Source organism: Microcaecilia unicolor, chromosome 2 (genome assembly GCF_901765095.1).
Source record: "Microcaecilia unicolor chromosome 2, aMicUni1.1, whole genome shotgun sequence".
NCBI lineage: Eukaryota > Metazoa > Chordata > Amphibia > Gymnophiona > Siphonopidae > Microcaecilia > Microcaecilia unicolor.
Window position 1 is genome coordinate 248,391,554 of NC_044032.1, and position 21,387 is coordinate 248,412,940.

Here is a 21,387-nt window from a genome sequence, read left to right on the forward strand (position 1 = left end):
ATGAACCAGCTCTTGCAAAGAAAAATACTTCTTGGCACAGCCGTGCTAGTGACTTTATTGAAGGACATGATGTTCACTTTCACTAGCCTTCCAGTTTATCTCCTGGGAAGGTATGGAGGAGCAAGCTTGACAGGGACAGAATCTCCGGTACCATCTGTGAACCATACAGGGGAGTTTGGTACTCTGAGCCTACTACTGATAAGCTGTTCTTGCTGGATGCTCACAAGGCCCCTCATTGTCATGACCCTATGTAACCTGGACAGATGAACAGACGGTTCATGATTGGTCTATGATTGTCATCTGTGGACCTAGGGGGCAGTGCCAATGCGGGGCATAAGGGAGAGAGAGAAGGAAGAAGAGCTGATGGAGTATGCAATCTCTCTTGGAGGAAAGAGACTGATTTACCCAAACACCTGTGAACTGTAATTGCTTGTGCTAAGTGCAGCCCAAGGCCAAGTTCCAAAGCAGTCTCTGTGGCTTTATACATATGGAGTAACAAGCTGCATAGTGCAGGGACCTCAGACTAAAACCTGATCAGAAGTGGCTCGGAGATGGGAATTCTGCTAGAGCCTGAAAAGGAGTTGCCGATTCATCACTCCATCTGGACTCCAAAGCTATGGACCATGAGGGTGAGAGAGAAGGAATCTTTCTTCTTATGCTCAGGGTTAGTTAGTTTGGTCTTTGCCAGTGAGAGACAGGTTTTTCTCAGGCAAGTGGTCTAGCCTAATTTAGCTGCTAAGTGGTCATTTCTCCTCAGGTATACTATAGTAGTGTAGTTACAAATTTACATATCTATAAACAAACACTGGTATACTCATCAGTATTTTGTGCTAAGTGCATATTTGTATTGTGCTTTGCTATTTTCTTACATATATAATAAATATATATACATTTTACTTCGGCATTATTCCTTTCATTGTGGACATCCTGGCAAGAACCTAAGGCTAATTTAGGCACTGTTCACACCTCTAGACATACGAGTCCAGAGTATTGTTGTCTAAGTGATTTTCCCAGGATACCTTGGTGTTGGAGGCAGATGAGTTCCCTGTCCCTCCACAAAATAGGAAAATGTTTCACGATCCAGAGTCCGAAAGGTCTTCTGAATGTGTTGTTTATTTGTCCATATGATAGAGAATTGGCCTCAGTAAGGTTAGAGAAAGACCATCTACTCCTCACTGGTGGTTCAGAGAATGGGGAGGTATTTTCTGGTTTACCTCACCTAAGTTCACAGACAGTGCACATTGTGTAGACAGTCACTTTGCATGGCAATGTAGAAGAGTTGGTGGAAATTGACAGCAATCACCCTTTTCTGGGGTTCAGGATTATGGTATAGGAACAAGTCACCCAGGCTGGTGCCTGTACCACTGATGAAGAAAGACAACAACTTAGGGACCTGATCTATAGGTACCAGGATCTCTTTGCTATGGACTCTTTATGATTGTGGATCCAACCAAACCCAATGGTAAACCTGTCTCATGCACCAATATAAAATCTCATTGGCATCTTATGAGTCTGTGGAAGAGATCTTGAACACCTTGGAAGATTGAAGCATCATCTGACAGTGCAACAAAACCTAAAATTCACCCATATGGCCCATTTTGAAGAAAAACAACACTTGGAGGTTCACGGTGAACTATTGTCAGCTGAACAAGCGAATACCTCTGTCTCAGTGGCCAATGGCCCCTTGGACCAGAATCTTGTCACCATAAGAGGCTCAAAGTAGTTCACCAACTTAGACTTAGCTTCAGGCTTTTGGACCATTCCCTGTGCATCCTGGTGATCAATACAAGCTTGCATTTACTTTTGTAACAAACAATATGCCTGGAATAGAACACCTTTTTGATAACTCAGTTCCCCAGTAGAAGTTAACATTTTCCAACACAAGGCACTTTCTTGTATGTAGATGACATCTTGATAAAAATTGCAATTCTCTTGGAACATCTCATGGAGATTGAACACATCTTCCAACAATTAAAAGAAGCAGGTGCTAAATTATCACTGGCAAAAGGACAGTGGTGTCACAGTTCACTCATTTACTTAAGGTATGAGGCATCTGCAGAAGAAAAGATAATCAAGCAGTTCATGCAAGCAGAACTGAAATCAGTTTAAATCAGCATGGCTGCGACACTCTCAGAATACAGAGGTTAAATCATGTAGGAACATACCACTTAACACTCTAGCAATCTAAAACCATTATATCTTAGTGGAATCTACAGTCTGTAGGTGCAATACAGAACAAACACACTTTGGAGTGTTATTGGGGTACCTGACACAGTATAAATTCTGAAAGAAATGGATCCCAAGTAAGACTTTTATTAGTGAATAAAGTATCAAATGCAAATGTGTTTCCTGTTATCCTTAGATCCAAGCCCACTGCACCAAAATAATAAAAAGAACTAAGTCAACAATCCTGCTTATAATCGAATGAGAAAAACGCCCAAGTTCCGACCTAAATCGGGAGATGGACGTTTATCTCACAAAAACGAATAACACGGTATAATCGAAAGCCGAACTTGGACGTTTTCAACTGCACTTCATCGCGGAAGCGTACAAAGTTGACGGGGGCATGTCGGAGGCATGGTGAAGGCGGGACTGGGGCATGGTTATCACCCGAACAGAGATGGGCGCCTTTCGCCGATAATGGAAAAAAAGTATGCGTTTGTAGCTAGAATTTAGGGCACTTTTCCTGGACCCTGTTTTTTGACGAATAAGGCCCCAAAAAGTGCCCTAAATGACCAGATTACCACCAGAGGGAATCGGGGATGACCTCCCCTGACTCCCCCAGTGGTCACTAACCCCCTCCCACCACAAAAAATGATGTTTCACAACTTTTTATTTTCACCCTCAAATGTCATACCCACCTCCCTGGCAGCAGTATGCAGGTCCCTGGAGCAGTTGTTAGGGGGTGCAGTGGACTTCAGGCAGGTGGACCCTGGCCCATCCCCCCCCTACCTGTTACAATTGTGCTGCTTAATGCTTAGTCGTCCAACCCCCCCAAACCCACTGTACCCACATGTAGGTGCCCCCCTTCACCCCTTAAGGCTATAGTAATGGTGTAGACTTGTGGGCAGTGGGTTTTGAGGGGGATTTGGGGGGCTCAACACACAAGGGAAGGGTGCTATGCACCTGGGAGGTGTTTTACCTTTTTTTTTGTTTTTGTAAAAGTGCCCCCTAGGGTGCCCGGTTGGTGTCCTGGCATGTGAGGGGGACCAGTGCATTATGAATCCTGGCCCCTCCCACGAACAAATGCCTTGGATTTATTCATTTTTGAGCTGGGCGCTTTCATTTTCCATTATCGCTGAAAAGCAAAAACGCCCAGCTCACAAATTGTCGAATAAAACATGGACGTCTATTTTTTTCGAAAATATGGTTCGGTCCGCCCCTTCACGGACCCGTTCTTGGAGATAAACGCCCATGGAGATAGGCGTTTGCGTTCGATTATGCCCCTCAATGTAATACAAAAATAAGGCAATTATTTTATTTACAAAAGCATCAAAAATAATGTTTAGAGAAGGCAAGAATAAAGAAATAGATTAGAGTAAAGGCATATTAATCCCTAGATGGAGTTCTAATCCAATTTGGCTACGTTTTCCCCACAGAGCAATAATACAGAGATGCACAGTACATATACAACCTGATGCAGACCTCCAGATTGCAGTGTGTCCCTCAGATGGTTAGTCAGGTCCACGCAGGTCTGTTCCCCGGGTGAGATGCCAGCACAGTACCCCTTATCTTTGTTAAGAGCCCCTATTTATAGAAAAATCACAGATTGTTGCTATTCTGATTATGCAAATCCTGGCCTTGTGACCCATGTATACATGACATTGTTATTCTTCATTGTTGTGATTTCAGGGGCCAAATGATTTTCTCATTGGAACCACATCCAGGGGCACCTTGACTAAGAGCCAGGGTTACATAAACAATGTACAGTTTTGCCAGTCACAGTGTCTCTCCAACTGCAAAGATCAGTCCAAGAATCCTTGGTTGTCCTAGCCATGACGTCAATTCTGATAACAACCTTGTCCTAGTACATTGAGAATCTTGTTTTGTTTTAGCAGTCTTTGTCTGTATGCAAGGTCACAGCTTCATGAAGCAACAACCTTTAAAGATGAAATGTCTGAGTTTATATATTGTAATCAGGTTGTTAATGCTGAACACTGCCATGTATTTATGAATCCATATATTTTGCCCTACATGTACATGCAGGGCTGTACATAGTGCTTCATAGTGCTTGTGTTGCTCCTACAATACAGTGGGAAAGACCAAATGTAAAGAACTTATGATCAAGATCTTTCAAGATAAAAACTTTTATTGTTAAACATCTTATGATGTACAATGGTTGATAGGTATGGACTTGACACATGCCGGGTTTCAGCACAATTGCCTTTATCAGGAGTGCAATCATCAACTAAGAAGAAATATAAATAAAAATGTATAAACATTTGTGAAAATATATATCATCCCCCAGATTCTATATAAGGCACAGCGAGTAGCATGCATTAAATTGTGTATGCAACCAATTTACGCATGCTACTCCATTGAGCAATGAGCTGATTAGTCATGATAATTGGCCGATAACCAATTATCATCACTAATCGGCAATAATTGGATTTTATGCATGCTTCTTTTTAGGCATATTCTAAAAATAGGTGTGTGTAAATTTTAACACACGTAGCTGAAAAGGGGACATGGCCATGGGAGAAGTGTAGGCATGTCAGGGGTGTCAATCACATTTATGCACAATTTTATAGAATTCAGTTAGGGGAATGAGTATATATTTAGGTGCAGCCTAGTGTTGATATAATGCAAATACAAGGAGTTATAATAAATTCAAAGTGCAAAAAAAAATGAAAAATACATCAGAACTGATAACATATATCTATGCATAATATCACATGGTTTAGAGCTTGCATGATATAACAAAATGATTTCAGTAATACATTAAACAATCATTGACATTGCAAATTAAAATATGTACAGAAGCACCTGACAAAAGTAAGGCAATATTAATAAGCAATTCAAAAACCTCTCCCATACAGTTTAAGATAATCAAGTGGCTTCCATATATGCGCAAGAGTTTTTATTCAAAAATGCTTCCCACAACCTTGGGTCATCAAATTATTTTGTGTGATTAAACAAAGTTACATGCATACATGCTGGATAGAATAATCCAAAGAGGGCAGCATCCAGTTAAAATTTGGGATGAAGATCCAAAAATTCCTTCCTTTTTCAGGCTGCTGTCTTATTGAGATCTGATAAAATGTGACCTTCATAATTAATAGGAGATTTAACATGTTATTGTGGATTCTGAAATTTTGTTTTATGTAACAGGAGATGGTCACCTGCTCCTCAAGGTAAGTTTATTTCTTTGAGGAAAACGGAGGAAATAGCCATATGAAGTTTTGACACATTTGACAAATGAATGATAATAGAAAATGGACCGATGAAGAGATATAATCAAGCACTATATTACATTCAATACTGTGTGATAAGCTTACCTCTGATAGTCAGAAAAAATTTTGATATTAATGATTAGTAATAATTTCTTTAGCGGACTATTGTTTGTAGAATCTTATTGCTCTGAAAGTAAGACAATAACACTAGAATAGGGTAGATTTAAAACAAATAGGAGAAAGTTTTTCTTTACTCAGTGTGTAGTTGGACTCTGGAACTCGTTGCCGGAGAATGTGGTGGCAGCGGCTGGCCTTACAGAGTTTAAGGGGGGTTTGGACAGATTCCTGAAAGAAAAGTCCATTGAACATTATTAATTTTTTTTTTTTTGGGGGGGGGGGGTTGCCAGGTTCTCGAAGTCTGGATTGGCCGCTGTCGGAGACAGGATGCTGGGCTTGATGGACCCTTGGTCTTTTCCCAGTGTGGCGGTGCTTATGTGCTTATGTATACAAAGCCTGTTTCCTTCACAGGCTGAATAAACTAAGAACAAAATTCTCTTTAAGTTCATGTAACAATCTTCCTGCAGGCCCGTCCCTGACACTTTTCTTAAAGGTTAATCAGAACCAGGCCTGGTTGTGGCTTGGACTCAAGGATCAGCAGTTCACAAGGAGCCAAATTCTGTAAATGCTGCTGAAAATTCAGCATTGAAAAAAATGAGCACTAAGGGCTTTTCTATAAACAGTTCTCCAAGTTGGGCACCTTTTATAGAATAGTGTTTAGCACCAGGATCTGTGCCTAAGTTTTAGGCACAAGGATTTACACCAACTGTAACCTAGTATAAATCCTTGTGCCTAAATTAGCTGCGGTTCGGATGTATTCTGTAACAGTGTACACAAATTCTTGAAATGCCCATGAACCGTCCATGCCCCTCCCATGGCCATGCTCCATTTTCAGAACCATGCATTAAAATGTACACATGCAATTTTATAGAATAGTGCCTAGTAAGTTGTGCATGTAAATTCTAATTGTTGTCAATTAGTATCAATAATTGATTATTATCACCCAATTATCATCACTGGTTCGTTAGTCAATTAAATTGCACATGTAAATTGGGCGCACACCCACATTTTCTGCGTGTAATTTTGAGCATCATATATAGAATCCAGGGGAAGGTTCCAAGGTAAAACTTGGCCTACCTGAATTAAGCTTCTGCTGCTTACAGATATATGGTAAAGATATCTGCTAGAGGTCTGCTCTTGCCTTCCTTGGGCCTCTCTAGCTTAGCAGTACTCAGGAGTTTTATCTTGCCTGGGCCACAGCCTCCCTGTTCTGCACTCACTGAGCCACGCCCTTCCTGCTCTGTATAGAGGGATTAAAGTGTCTCTGTGAGGGAGTGTTATTAAAAGGGACCAGTAACCTCCTATACACTCTTTCACAGGGCAACTATTTGAATAATACGGAGGCTTTTTAATGTTGAATTGGAAGAACTAGTGGTATAGCAACTTAGTGTTTGTATGTGTGCTTTATAATGTTTGCTAATGCCGTAACCATACACAGCACAGTTTTATTTATTTGGCTTTTATCTGAGTTTGACCTATTTTATAGGTGGTAAGGACTCATGCATTAATCCCATGCTCATCACCATGTCGCAATATAGCTACACTGATTAGCACAGAAATTCCCATGCTCTGCCCCTCAGACATACCCTCTCTGTGGAAAATTAAAATGTATTTTTTAGTGTGCGGTTTACGCACACGGATTGTAAAATTACAATGGGACACCTCAGTGCTTCCCACGGTAAGCCTTTTTAAGCTGCAGTAGTAAAAGGAGCCCGTAACCAATTCTGCCATCTGGTAAGTGACCTTTTATGCACTCTTTGTTATCTTCGTATTCTTTGGAACAAAAATTGGTCATGTCCATGTGTTGTACATCTTACAGAGTTGAGATATCGCATGAGAGTCTACCAGGTACTTGTAACCTGGATTGACCACTGTTGGAAGCAAGATACTGGGCTAGATGGACTATTGGTCTGACCTAATATCTCTATTCTTATGTTCTTTTGTTATGATCACATATTAAACCTGATTCAGGCATTGCTTGTTCTTCTTAGTGAAATTTTGTCATAAGGCGAGTGTTTAACATATAATGTGATTTTTCTGAAAGCAAAGATAAAGTTCTGCTTAGAAATGCAAAAAGTGGATATGGCCTGCTTTTGCTTTGAAGGGCTCAATTTGCCTGGTAAACATTTTTCAGTTTAGTAGTGCTTGGTTCCCAAAATATTGAAAGCCCTGTGGAGGCACTCTAAATTCCTGGAGACATTAGGGTATCTGACTGGTATCAGCTAAGACAAGGGCTTGAAATTTAGAAACAGGTATTTTATAACTAAAAATGAAGCTAAGAAATAGATATGGTACAGAGTACTACCTCATTATTATGGGCTACAAAGTTTCAATGTGTTATTATAAGAAGATTCCCAAACAATACTCCTGCAGAAAATTACACCTGCTCTGAAGATGGGATAACTTTTCTTCATAGCTTTGCATGAGTAGGTACATATCTCGGAATTCCATCCCAGCTCTACTCAACCTTACCCCCCATTATAGTACTTTTACGTATTTAGTTTTAACCATGGACAATTTTATAGGCTCCTATTTCTGCTCAAAAAAGGTTTATAAATTTACCCTCAAAGGGGCCAATAGATATATTTTTATCATCAGATTATCTATGGCACTCATTTTCAAAAGAGAAAAACATCTCAAAAGCGGCACAGAGCTGCAGATGGACATTTTTTCACAAAAATGTCCAAGATGCAGTTTTCAAAACTCATATTTGAGATGTTTTTCTCCTCAGTTCTTCTAAACCACAAGGGGTGGGATTTGGGAGGGCCCAGAATTTGAACATTTTCAGCACCTGCTCCCACCCCTCACCTAAGAGGTGACAGTGACAGTACATACCAGGCTCTATGTCAGCTTCAGATGTCATGGTCATTCCTATTAGAGCAGCAACCCGGTCCTAGGAGTAGGATACTGGTCAGTGCAATGGACTGTAGCGAAAAGGACCATGGTCCATATCCAACTCTAACTAGTACACTTGTAGTGGAAATTGTGATCTCTGCAAAAATCACAAACTACCCACTGTACCTATATATGGGAGACACCTACAGGCTTGAGTGCTATTGTTGAAGTGTCCACTTAGGTACAGTAGGTTTTATGGTGTTCCTGGAGGGCTTACAATACAAAATAAGAGTGTTAAGGTAGTATTTGTACCAGGACCTTTTATATGAATTCCACTGCAGTTCCCCCTTGTTTGCCCCACTACTCTGTTGGAATGTTTGCATGGCCAATCTGCTAAGGATGCTGGTCTACAGACATCCCAATGTCTTGTTTTTGTGCATTTTTCTCTAGGACATTTTCTTAATGGTACCTAGAGAAATATATACTGAGCACAAAAATGTCAAAAAAAAAGTGATATTCAAAACAGAATAAGACTTCCATTTCGAAAATTGCTATGTTCAAGATGAGTTTCTAGATGTTTTCAGTAAAACGTCTACAATTTGACTTGGATGTCATATTGAAAATGACCCTTCACGAGTAATAGTGTATAGGCAGAATTACAAGATCCTAATTATGACTGATTATGAAAAATTAAATTAAGACCTTCTGAACTGACCAATAGGAAATATTCAGTCTCTTTTTATAGCACTTGGAGAGAATTGAGAATATATGCAAACTAAATATTATGAATCAATGGCTTTGAACCTCATTTCTGCATGACCACAACAGTTATTCACCTCCTGTACAAAAAGCATTCTGCTTGCCTCACACATTGTGTGTTCAGTCTAACCCTGAGGGGAGAATTATTAGATCGGGGAGAAGAAAACATGTAACATTAAAACTCAGATCCCCAGAGATGATTTAGAGCAAGCTGTACTACTTCAGGGAGAATCAGAATCCCTTCTTCTTGGTATTTCTGCAGAAAACGTGAAGGTTTTGTGGCTTTCTGTGGCACTCCGAGATATTTGTTCATTCTTACTGGAGCAGTTTCATGTGAAATGTGCTTATGGAGCATGGCAAGCCACCTACAGTAAGTGATTGTACCTCTCTGCACAATGTGTTTTTGATAGAGCACATAACCTACTATCCTCCTGATCTGTTTTCTCTCTGCAGTAAATTAATATAAAAACCTGATCTTTTGAAACTAGTAAACTGAAGTTGATTGGTACAGGGCGTTAAAGGCCAGCACATACACATACTCTATCAACACCTGAAGGGCTTATTGCTACACAGAGATATGTATCACCAAAGGAAAACAAATCCATTCTGAACTTCAGTATATATTACCTCCTTGTAGTTACTGTGTGGCAAAGTGATATGTAGGCATCAAACCAAGAGAGACTCAAGCTGGGAGACACAGATCAGACACAGACACAAGCATTGTCCAAAAGAAATCATTTTTGCATGAGGAAACTAAGAATGTGTTTTGTGCTGGTACTAATCTTCCTGCAGTGATAGAAATCACTGCTGCACAAGGATTTTTTTTTTTTTTTTTAATCACCAGAGGAAGATTAGTACAAACACAATGAAAATTCTGAGTTTCCTCTCCATTGCTAGCATACAGTAACTGAGTGATAAAGTGATGTGTAGAAGGTGAATGTAGGTAGATATCAACTAGGAGTCACAAAACATAAATGTGTGCAGGTATCACCTGATGGGTCATTTGACAAATTTTACCCCATGTTTCATTTCGTGCTTTTCTACTTAAAATATATACGTGGAGGGGCAACGTCCAAAATCTGAATAAGAAAGAAGTTAATTTTCCAAAAAGAAAAACGTCTGTCTTTTGTTTTCGAAAACAATGTTTCTAACAAGGTTTTGTGCTTTGTCCATTTAAAAAAAAATGTCCAAGTGAAAAACGTAGAAAATCAAGCCATTGGGATGTAGGAGGGGTCAGCATTTTTAGTAGACTGGTCTCATAAATGAGGCACCCTAGTGGACTTCAAAAACATGCTCCCAGGTACACATCTTACCATTGCTTCCTTATCTTGTCTACTGAGTCCCCTAAAACCCACCCAAACCCTACTGCCCAAAGCTGTACACAGCAGCCCTTATGGGTGAAGAGGCACCTATATGTGGGTACAGTGGGTTTCTGGTGAGTTTTGGAGGGCTCACAGTTTCCACCACAAATGTGACAGGTAGAGGGAGATAGGGACCAGAATCCCCCACGCCATGGTGCACTGCACTGACCACTACACTACTCCAGGGACCTGCATGCTGCTCTAATAGACCTGGCTCTAACATCTGAGGCTGTCATAGAGGTTGCTAAATCATATTTGTATTCACATTTGTGGGGGGTGGGAGGGAGTCAGTGACCACTGGGGAGTATTGGGGGGGTCACTCCTGATTCTCTCCAGTGGTCATCTGGTCATTTAGGGCACCTTTTTGAGCTTAATTGGTTATAAAAACAGGTCTAGCTCAAAATGTCTTAGTTTTGGATGGTTTTGTTTTATTCTATTATGGTTGAAAAACATCCAAGTAATAGGAACGCCAAGAACCCACCTTTAACATGCCCCTGACACGCCCCTTTGTGATTTGAACGCACTTCTGATGACTTCATAGGAAAACATCTAAAAATTGGTTTTGAAAATACCAATTTGGACGTTTTTGTGAGAAAAACATTCAAATGCAGATTTATGCCACTTTTTGGACATTTTTCTCTCCATAGTAACATAGTAGTTGACAGCAGATAAAGACCCATATGGCCCATCCATATAGTATGATGCGATACTACATATGTATACATGATTTTCATTTGTATTTACCATTTTTAGGGCACAGACCGTAAAAGTCTGCCCGGCACTGGCCTTGTTCTCCAGTCACTGAAGTTGTCATCCAAGTTTCATTCCAGCCTATTCAAACCTGTCCAACCATGATCAGGGCACAGACTATAGAAGTCTGCTCAGCACTGGCCTATCTGTCCAGCCATGATCAGGGCACAGGCCATAGAAGTTTGCCTGGTACTGGCTTTGCTTCCCAATTACTGGTGTGGCCATCTAAGCTTGTTTGGTTCCATGTCTTCTATATAGGATTTCTTTGTGTTTATCTCACTTATTTTTGAATTCTATTATCATTTTCATCTCCACCACTTCCCACAGGAGAGCATTCCAGGTATCTACCACCACCTCTGTGAAAAAGTACTTCCTGACATTATTCCTCAGTTGGCGCCCTCGCAACCTCAAATCATGTCCTCTAATTCTACCACCTTCCCATCTGTGAGAAAGGCTTGTTTGTAGATTAATATCTTTCAAATATTGGAATGTCTGTACCATATCACCTCTGCCTCTCCTTTCTTCCAGGGTATACATGTTCAGATCCTCAAGACTCTCCTCATACGTCTTGCGATGCAAACCCCATTCTATTTTTGTCGCTTTTCTCTGAACCTCTTCAAATCTTTTTATGTCATTAGCAAGATTCGGCCTCCAAAACTGAACACAATGACTTGTACAGGGGTATCAACACCTCCTTTCTTCTGCTGATTATACTCCTCTCTGTGCAGCCTAGCAACCTTCTATAAGTCATCCCAACTGTTCTTCAAAAACAAATGCCTTCCTTACAAATTCCTTTCCACACACCCTTGATTATGAAATAGCATTGAGTGGGATGTACTCTTTCAACACTAATGGCATCAGGTGGGACTCTTGCATTCAACCTTTCCTCCAGCACTCTCCTGTTCTACTCTTCCTTTCCATTTTCCAACTTCCAGCATACAGATAGCTCATAGTGTATGCAATCAGAGGAAGGTAATGACCCCTAAGATAAGTGGGTTTAGTGATAAATGTCTGTGCATCATCTTGACAGCACTGAATGATGAGGAACTCAGCTCTGCCCGGGCTGAAGGATTCTTATCCTCTACCTTCTCCATTAACTTGTATCCCTTCACTTTTTTATGCTTTCTGAAGTCTATTCTCCATCCTTTCTATCTCAGTAAAATTTCCAACATGATCAATCAGTAAGAGGTACATTTTATTTTCTGAATTTCAAATGTGTCAGTCTCCTAGTGCCTCAGCTCTTATCTCTGGTTCTGCCATTGATTATTTCTGTGCAAACTTGGATGATGTAATGAAACATAGAAGCAGAGAATGTGAGAGCAGACAGATTTAGATTCTAAAGCCCATCAATTCTATCCAATTTATTTTCTATTTCTATACTGGGGATGTCATTTGATCACCAGCTTTGTCTTTACCTTTTCTCAGCTAAGGCTTCCCTGTGTCTTTGAATTCATTTACTCTTTTGGTCACTGTCTCTTGCATGGAGAAATATTTCCTTATCTTCCATCTGAGTCTAGAACTCAGCCTTTGTGAAGCTTCGCATTCTAGAATTTCCTTTACATTAAAAAGCTTGTTTCTTTTGAATTCTTTATTTTGTTGAGGTATTAGAATGTTTCTCTACTTCAATCTTCATTTACATATTTAAGTTTTCCATCAAAGTGCTTCTAGTGCAGATGTTACCTGATTTTGGTAGCTTTTCTCTGGGTGATCTCTGTTTTGTCTGTAGTTTTTGATGCTGGAGTTGCGATCCCCAGAAGTGGGCACAATACTCCATTGATTTGTAAAGATGAATTCTCATCTTTTTTTTTTCTACTAGTAATAAGTTCTCTCTGTGTTCCCTAGCATTCCTCTAGCTGTGGCTGTTGTCTTGTCACACCAGTTTCCAACCTTGAGATTATTGAATAGGATTTCCTTGAGGTATCTATCCTGCTTGATTCATATTAATATCTTCCTTCAAACCTCCCCCCTAAAAATAAAGAAACTTAGAAAATGATGGCAAATAAAGATCATGTGGTATTTTCAGTCTGTCCATCCATATCATCTATTTATTTTATCTATCCAAAATTTGTTATACTGCTATATTATAAGTGTTACAAAGTGATTTACAGTCTCAATGTAGGCACGTGTTCAAAGAGACAGAGATTAGCTAGTAAACAAAATACGTTTTTATTGACACAAAAGGGCGGTGACTAGAACAACAATATTTGCCTTAGACTGTCAGACATGTAACAGTCACACACGCTATTATCTCCTCCTCTCCCTTAGAGATTCTATGTGCTTTTCCCAAGTTTTCTTGAATTCAGATACAATCTTCATCTCCATCACCTCTGCCGAAAGGCTATTTCATGCATCCACCAGCCTTTCCATGAAAAAGTATTTCCTTGGGTTACTCCTGAATGTAAAACCTTCTAACTTCATTCCATGCCCTCTCATTCCACAACTTCCTTTCAAATGAAAGAAACTTGCCCCTTGTGCATTTATACCATGGAAGTATTTAAGCATATCTATCGTATTTCCCCTCGCCCATCTTTCTTTCAGAGTGTACATATTAAACTCTTTGTCTGCCTTAGTACACTTTATGATGAACACCACTGACCATTTTAGCAGCCACCCCGTAGACCAACTCCATTCTGATTATATCTTTTTGAATGTGGGGCCTCCAGAATTATACTCAGGACTTTAAATGGGTTCTTAGCAGAGACTTATACAGAGGTGCTATCATCTCCTTTTATCCTGCTGGCCATTCCTCTCCCTATGTACCTAAGCATCCTTTTGGCTTTTGCCGATGCATTTTCTACCTGTTTGCCCACCTTAAGATTATCATCTCCAAGTGCTGCTCTTCTTTTATACATAGAATCACTTTACCCACTATACCGTACAGCTCCCTCGAATGCATGAACCTGCATGTTTTTATCAACAAATTATAGTTACTAAATTCTAAACCAATCTTCAAGCTTCATCAAATCCCTCCTCATGTTATCCACACCCTTAGGGGTGTTTATCCTATTGCAGATTTTGATATCTGCTCACTTGGATTTCCCCCATTTCAACTGACCTTACACATTTTTTGTAGTGAATCTTAACTGTTGAGTACTTGACCGTTCCTCAACATTTCTTGTCACTTCTCATTCTGTCTTTTGTATATAATACGTGTAGTGAACATAAACTCAGATTTCCTTTTGAATTGATGCTGCTTTTGAGGCTTTATGATTGCTGTTTTGTCTTTTATAAGTCACTGTTTCACCCTAAACAATGAGATGGTTCATGGATTTAATTCAATACTTCTTTGTTCTTACTGGTCTCCCTTCCTTACATTCATCCCATTTTCTGTTTTCTTAATACGATCTTTTTCTCAGAGAAGAGGTCTTTATATGCTGAGGGTAGATGGGCATAAGAGAGAGGAGAGAGCTTGTAAGTAAGAAGAAAGGAACATGTAACTACAGCCAGAAAAATGCTTCACCTCAGTCTCCAGGTAGAGAAAGTAAGTGGCAAAAGACAATTCAACAATAATAACGCTACAAAGAGCAGTTTTCACAAAAAAATATTAAAAAGTCACATTCGCTTAAAAGTATGAAAGAACAACAATCAAACAGCAAATTCCCGTGTCTACTTAATAATATGTCCAGGCCTCCAAATAGACAAATAAAGGCTGAAGATGGAGATCACGTGATTCAGTGAGTTAGGCAAGACATGTGTCTGACCAGCTCCGGGGCTTCTGACTCCATTCAACTCCGAGTATTAGTACCCTCACCACTTTCAATGTTCTTCATTGCATCCTTAATTACATGGACAAATTTTTGGCTAAGTTGGGAGAGGTGATGGTGCCTAAATCTGCCAAAAAGAGATTGTGACTGCTCTAAACAGAAAGATGACAACATGGTGTGGTTGGCCCTAGTAGTGCTGTTTCACAGATTACAGAGTTAGCAGATTTGACATGGGCAGTGTCCTTGGCCCTGGCTCCCAGATTTGAGCAGCTTTTGTGGCAAATTTCAAAATTGGGAAATCTGCTGTCAGAAACAGCTAGCTTTAACTATTGATCTTGAACAATAGGTGTCTGAATTGGAGGATGTCATCAATAATTGGCTTTTTAACAAGCAATTATTGGCACTAATTAGATTTAATTGGGTGTTGTGCATGTAAAGTTGGGCACAGGATCTGTACCTAAATTTTACTTGCAGCCCAAAAAGGGGGCACAGAAAGGGGATATCATGGGCATTGTGGGGCAGAACAGGGTCGTGACTTTAAATTGCACACATAATTACAGAATAACAGTACTCTGCATGTAAATTTAGGAGCAGGCATTTGTACCATGTTTTCACTGGTGCATAGGGTTAGGCCTAAATTTATGTGAGACTGTAATGCTTAAGCATTATTCTATCAACCATGCTAAACTTTAGGTGTGGCTTATAGAATAACACTTGGGTTTTTTCTAACACTGATTTATAGGCGTCATTTACTGAATCTACCCCAACCGCTAATATTCAGCCGAGATAGCCTGTTATCTCACACTGAATATTAGCATTTATTTATTTATTTATAACATGTGTATCCCACATTTTCCCACCTATTTGCAGGCTCAATGTGGCTTACATAATTCCGTAAGTGAGCCAGTTTTTGGCTATTTAACCAGCCAGGAGCCATTTCTAGCCAATTAAAAAGTGCTGAATATTGGGGGAAATATGTTGTATAGATGTGGCAATACCCAGTAATAGAAGAATTGATGAAAACAGCTGGGAAAAAATAGCAAAATACCATGATTTATCAATTGAAATGGAAAGGCTTTCAAGCAAAATATCAAATGGTAATACCGGCTCTCACTGGTGTTCTTGTATCAATACCAATTGGATTCCCATATACTTGAAAATTTTAAATGTAAGATGTAACCCCATCAATTTTGCAAAACATTCTTACTTAGAACAGCATACATTTTGTGCTGATACCTCTATGATTCCCAAATACTTGGGCAGGACTCGAATTAACGGAGCTAAAGCCAGTCAGCACTGGCTGTGATGTGCCAGCCTTGACGATATAATAATAATGGGGTAGACATTCAGAGTTGATTAAACAGGTAGGAAAGGCTGCTGCACACACTGAACTAGATGGCCACCAATATTCAGCATCACTTACCATGATAGTGTTGCTAAATGTTGGCTGTAAATGCCAAGACACTGTCTGACACTGCTGGGATAGTCTGGGGACAGAAACGGGGTGGTCCCAAAAGTTATGGGGCACCAATGATGTTCAGTGCTCAATCAAGCCTGCATAGTTATCTGAGCGTGTGGGACCACATAAATAGCAGTCCTAACTTTGCCCAATGAGCTATATGGGTGCAAAACTTAAGGGTCTTTTACTTAGACGCACTGGCGTTTTTAGCGCATGTTAAATATAGGCGCAAGCTAAACATTAAAGACACCCATAGGAACGCATAGGCATCTTTAGCATATAGCGCACATCTATTTTTAACGCGGGTTAAAAATGCCAGCGTGTCTTAGTAAAAGCTTCCCTAATATCGGATGTAACCTCATAACTTCTCCATATTGCTACTCATCCAGACATGGTCCAGCAATGAATATCCAGGTCTAATTTGGCCAACAGCAATAAGTGGTTAGTAAAAAGCTCACTACTGGCAGCTAAATATTTACCATAATAATAATAAACTCACAGGCACAATACTAAAAATCAGTTTCAAAATAAAAGCCATATTTTCTGTTTATGATAATAAGAGCAAAGGACTGTATTTACTACAGTGCACTAGCATTTGTATTTTCATATTTTCAGAAAAAATTAATATTATGGCTCTAGTTGAATTTTTAAGAAACTATGGAGCCCTTTTACTAAGCCGCATAAGTGTCTATCCAGCTTATAATCGCAAAAGCAGCTAAAAGCGTATAATCGAAAGCTGGCTTTTTAACAGCATCGCCGCTTTCCCGTCGCCTCGCCGGCGAAAGTTCAAGGGGGCGTGTCACCGGCGAAGCGAAGGCAGGGCATGGGCGGGCATGGGCGTGGCTACCAGATGGCCAGCTTTTGGCGATAATGGGAAACAAAAGCGGCGTTAAGCGGTATTTGACCGGGTTTACTTGGTCCTTTTATTTTCACGACTTAGTCTCAAAAAGGTGCCCCAACTGACCAGATGACCACCGGACGGAATGGGGGATAACCTCCCCTTACTCCCCCAGTGGTCACCAACCCCCTCCCATACTACAAAAGTTAAAATGAAAACCTTTTTTGCCAGCCTGTATGCCAGCCTCAAATCCCGTACCCACCTCCATGACAGCAGAATGTGTTGTATCGTCTGACAGCTTTTCCGTGGTTGCGATGTGGCTCTCGGGTGAGTGTAACACCTTTTCTGTTAGGTGTCCTGCAGAGTCACATCAGCAATGCATTGTGGTGGGTGTAGGGTACTGGGCTCTACTCCCATGGTGCTTTCCCCCCCTGCTAACTGGGTCAGAGTGTGCCCTGTTTTGTTTCCGGTAGTCCATGAGGTAGTGGCCATTTTTGTAAGCCAGTTTTAGATCCCTTTCATGTGTTACCCACATTAGAAAACGTTATTACCTTGAATGTTGCTGAAAGAGGGCATTGTACAGCATTCTGCCAGCTCGGACCTACTGCTAATCTCAGTATCAGGGAGACTCTTTGCCAGTGGGGCACAACCTCTGATCTGCAGTTAACTGTGAGTAAAGGTGCTTATTCAAATAAAGCACTTTTTCAAAGACATTAGTCTTCAGATGTCAACTGCTGTGCCAAGGTTATACAGCAGCAACAAGTCCTAGAGGCCTGAGTGTGTGCAGGTCCCTGGAGCACTTTTAGTGGGTGCACATTTGTGGGTAGGGGGTTTGAGGGGGGGCTCAGCACCCACAGTAAGGGAGCTATGCATGTGGGAGCTGTTTCTGAAGTCCACCACACTGACCCCTAGGGTGCCCAGTTGGTGTCCTGGCATGTAAGTGCACTACAAATGCTGGCTCCTCCCACGACCAAATGCCTTGGATGTCGCCAGGTTGGAGATGGCCGACATTTTTTTCCATTAACGCTGAAAAACAAAATCGGCCATCTCAAACCCAGCGACATCCAAGGCATTTGGCCGGTCTAAACTGTATTATCGAAAAAAAAATGGCCGGCCATCTTTTTGATAATACGGTTCCAGCCAGCTGTTGCGCCACCGCCAAAATAGATCGCCGGCGATCTATTTCGTTGGCGACGTTTGATTATTCCCCTCCACGCATGCTCAATGCATGCCAAAATGGAGTTACTACCTGGCTACCGCGTGGCTCTTGCGGTAATTTCATTTTTTGCATGCATTGGATGCACGCAACTGAAAATGTTATTTTTGGATGTGCGTATTGGGCGTGCGCCAAGTGGCATTTGATGCGCATAGGTCATTACCGCCTGGTTACCGTGTGAGACTTTACCACTAGGTCAATGGCTGGTGGTAAGGTCTCAGACCCAAAATAGACGCGCGGCAATTTTCATTTTGCCGCACGTCCATTTTCAGCAAAAAAGTTTAGAAGGCATTTTTTACAGGTGCGCTGAAAAATGATTCTGTGCACACTCAAAACACACGTCTACACTACCGCAGGCCATTTTTCAGCGCGCCTTTGTAAAAGGGCCCCTATGGAATTTTGCTATAGTCTATTTTCAGTTTGTTATCGCTATATGAAAAGTTGTACAAAAAAATGTTAAAGCGTAATCTTTGTGCTTTTGGTATTAATTTTTCCATCTGTTAATAAACAATCAATTAAAGAGTGTTATGCATTAATCCCCTCGTTCTATAATCTTAATGCCCAAATGTAAGTAAAGTGGGGTCCTTTTACAAAGGTACGCTAAAAATAAGCACATGCTAAAAGTTAGAATCGCCCATATATTTCTATGGGTATCACTAGCGTTTAGCATGCACTAATGATTAGTAAGCCCTAAAACCACTAGTGCACCTTTGTAAAAGGACCCCCATGTGCGCTAAGATTACAGAATACTAGCACTTACGGGCATGAATGTAACATTCACACACATAAGTGCTCTTTGCATGCTAAGCACTACTCTGAAAATTACACACACAACACGCATAGCATGTCTGCAAGAGGATGTATCAATGGGCGGGACATATACTCAACAATACTCCTTAAACAGAGAATGCAACTGAATATATGTATAAATTTCGGAACCAGGGCCACACTTAACTTTCAACAGTGGCCGCTCCACCTGAAATCGAGCCCAGTGTTGCATTTCTGACCTTCAACAACCTATTGATAATTGCTTGCTTTTTACAGAGATCTTATGGACTGGGGAATCACTCCAGTGTGACTGAAATCCTCATAATGGGATTGGCCAATGCCCAAGAACAGCAGATTTTCTTCTTTTTCATATTCCTCATCATCTACCTAATCACATTTATTGGGAACCTGCTTATCCTCACTCTCATAACCAGTGACTCCCGCCTCCACAGTCCAATGTACTTCTTCTTAGCCAACCTCTCCTTCATAGATCTGACTTGTGCCTCTATCACCGTTCCTAAGATGCTAGAGAACTTCTTGTCATACAGGAAGTCCATCTCTTTCTTGGGCTGCATGATGCAGTTATGTTGCTTTCAGTTCTTCATAGTAGTGGAATGTTACCTTTTAGCCGCAATGGCCTATGATCGTTATGTTGCCATCTGTTATCCATTGAGTTATACACTGATAATGGACAGGAAGACTCGTGCCAAGCTGGTGGTTGGATGTTGGTTTGCTGGCTTGGTGAATTTGATTGTAGAGGCTACTTCCATCTCTACTCTAGACTTCTGTGGCCCCAATAAAATTGACCACTTCTTCTGTGACTTCACACCTTTATTGAAGCTTTCCTGCTCTGACATATCCATACATGAAATCATATTTGTGGTGGTTGTGGTGTTCTGTGGTATGATCCCATTTCTGCTCATTGTAGCTTCTTATGGTTGTATTGTTGATGCCATCTTGAAGATTCGTTCAGCAGAGGGACGGCGTAAGTCTTTTTCAACCTGCACCTCACACCTATTGGTAGTAACGTTATTCTATCTCAGTGGAATCTATAGTTATATGCGCCCCTACTCCAAGAATACACTGGATGAAGATGTGAAGGTGGTAGCAGTGATATATACAATTCTAACTCCCATGCTAAATCCTCTCATCTACAGCCTGAGGAACAAGGAAGTTAAGGGGGCATTGAGAAGGATGATAGCACAAAAGAGGTTTTCCCAGGCAATGCAGACATTTTGATCCTGATATCTTCTAGAGATCAATCAAATTCACTTATTTAGCATGGTAATTGTGATGCTAGATTTTTGTTTCTCTTATATTTGCATATTATGGTGGATGTTGCTTCTGGTGAACAGTTAGTCATGAGGCAACTGGATGCACAGCTCACTTTTCCTATAATGGGCAACTGGTTTTACTGCTATTTACTACATTTATTGAGGCCTACATTCCCCAAATCTCTAGGTGATGTACATAAATGCAAATGAGAAATGATATAAAACAAGAATTAAATAGCATAAACATAAAAACTCAAAACATTACAATAAAAACAAGCACATGAACAAAATAAAAATAATTTAAACAGCTATAACATGAAAGCCAATTACCTATACAATCAAAATCTCCATAGAATTTACATATACAGTGATCCATCTTTTTTTATCCCAAATGAGAAAATAAAATTCACACAAGTCACTTCTCTTGAAATTGAACTAACAACCAGGTTTTCAAACATTTCTTAAAACAAAGATCATCCTGGAAACATCTCAGTTCCATTGAAAGTAAATTCCAGACTTTTGGATCACAGTATGGAAAAGCTCTTTTTGATGTTTTCACATAGTTGGCTTTTGGTACCACCAGCAATTCTGGCTGCCTTCAAGTCTAGGCTTAAAGCCCACCTCTTTGCTACTGCTTTCGACTCCTAACCATGACTCTCTTACTCAACACCCTCACTTATCACCCCTACCACTGCAATTTCCCCACCCCTAGCTGTCTGTTCGTCTGTCCAATTTAGATTGTAAGCTCTGTTGAGCAGGGACTGTCTTTTTCATGTTGATTTGTACAGCGCTGCGTAAGTCTAGTAGCGCTATAGAAATGTTTAATAGTAGTAGTAGTAGTAGTAGTAATTCTCCTGAACTAAATGCAAAAATCTTTCTGGTAAGTACCATTGCAGCACACTGGTCTTCAAAG

The 21,387-nt window shown here is 40.4% G+C and overlaps 1 protein-coding gene across 1 annotated transcript; it reads left to right on the plus strand.

Annotated features, from left to right (window-relative positions):
• LOC115461964 (olfactory receptor 1019-like) lies at positions 1-20,439 on the plus strand. Its single transcript, XM_030192015.1, has 3 exons — positions 1-178; positions 5,332-5,354; positions 19,477-20,439. Exons 1-3 carry the CDS (start codon positions 1-3, stop codon positions 20,437-20,439), a joined length of 1,164 nt encoding a protein of 387 aa, XP_030047875.1.
• Positions 20,440-21,387: the final 948 nt, after the last annotated feature.

Coding starts and splice junctions, on each gene's coding strand:
- LOC115461964 (XM_030192015.1), top strand. CDS start 1: ATGAACCAGCTCTTGCAAAGAAAAATACTTCTTGGCACAGCCGTGCTA. Junction 179..5,331: donor GAACCATACAGGGGAGTTTG/GTACTCTGAGCC, acceptor TTTATGTAACAG/GAGATGGTCACCTGCTCCTC. Junction 5,355..19,476: donor ATGGTCACCTGCTCCTCAAG/GTAAGTTTATTT, acceptor TGCTTTTTACAG/AGATCTTATGGACTGGGGAA.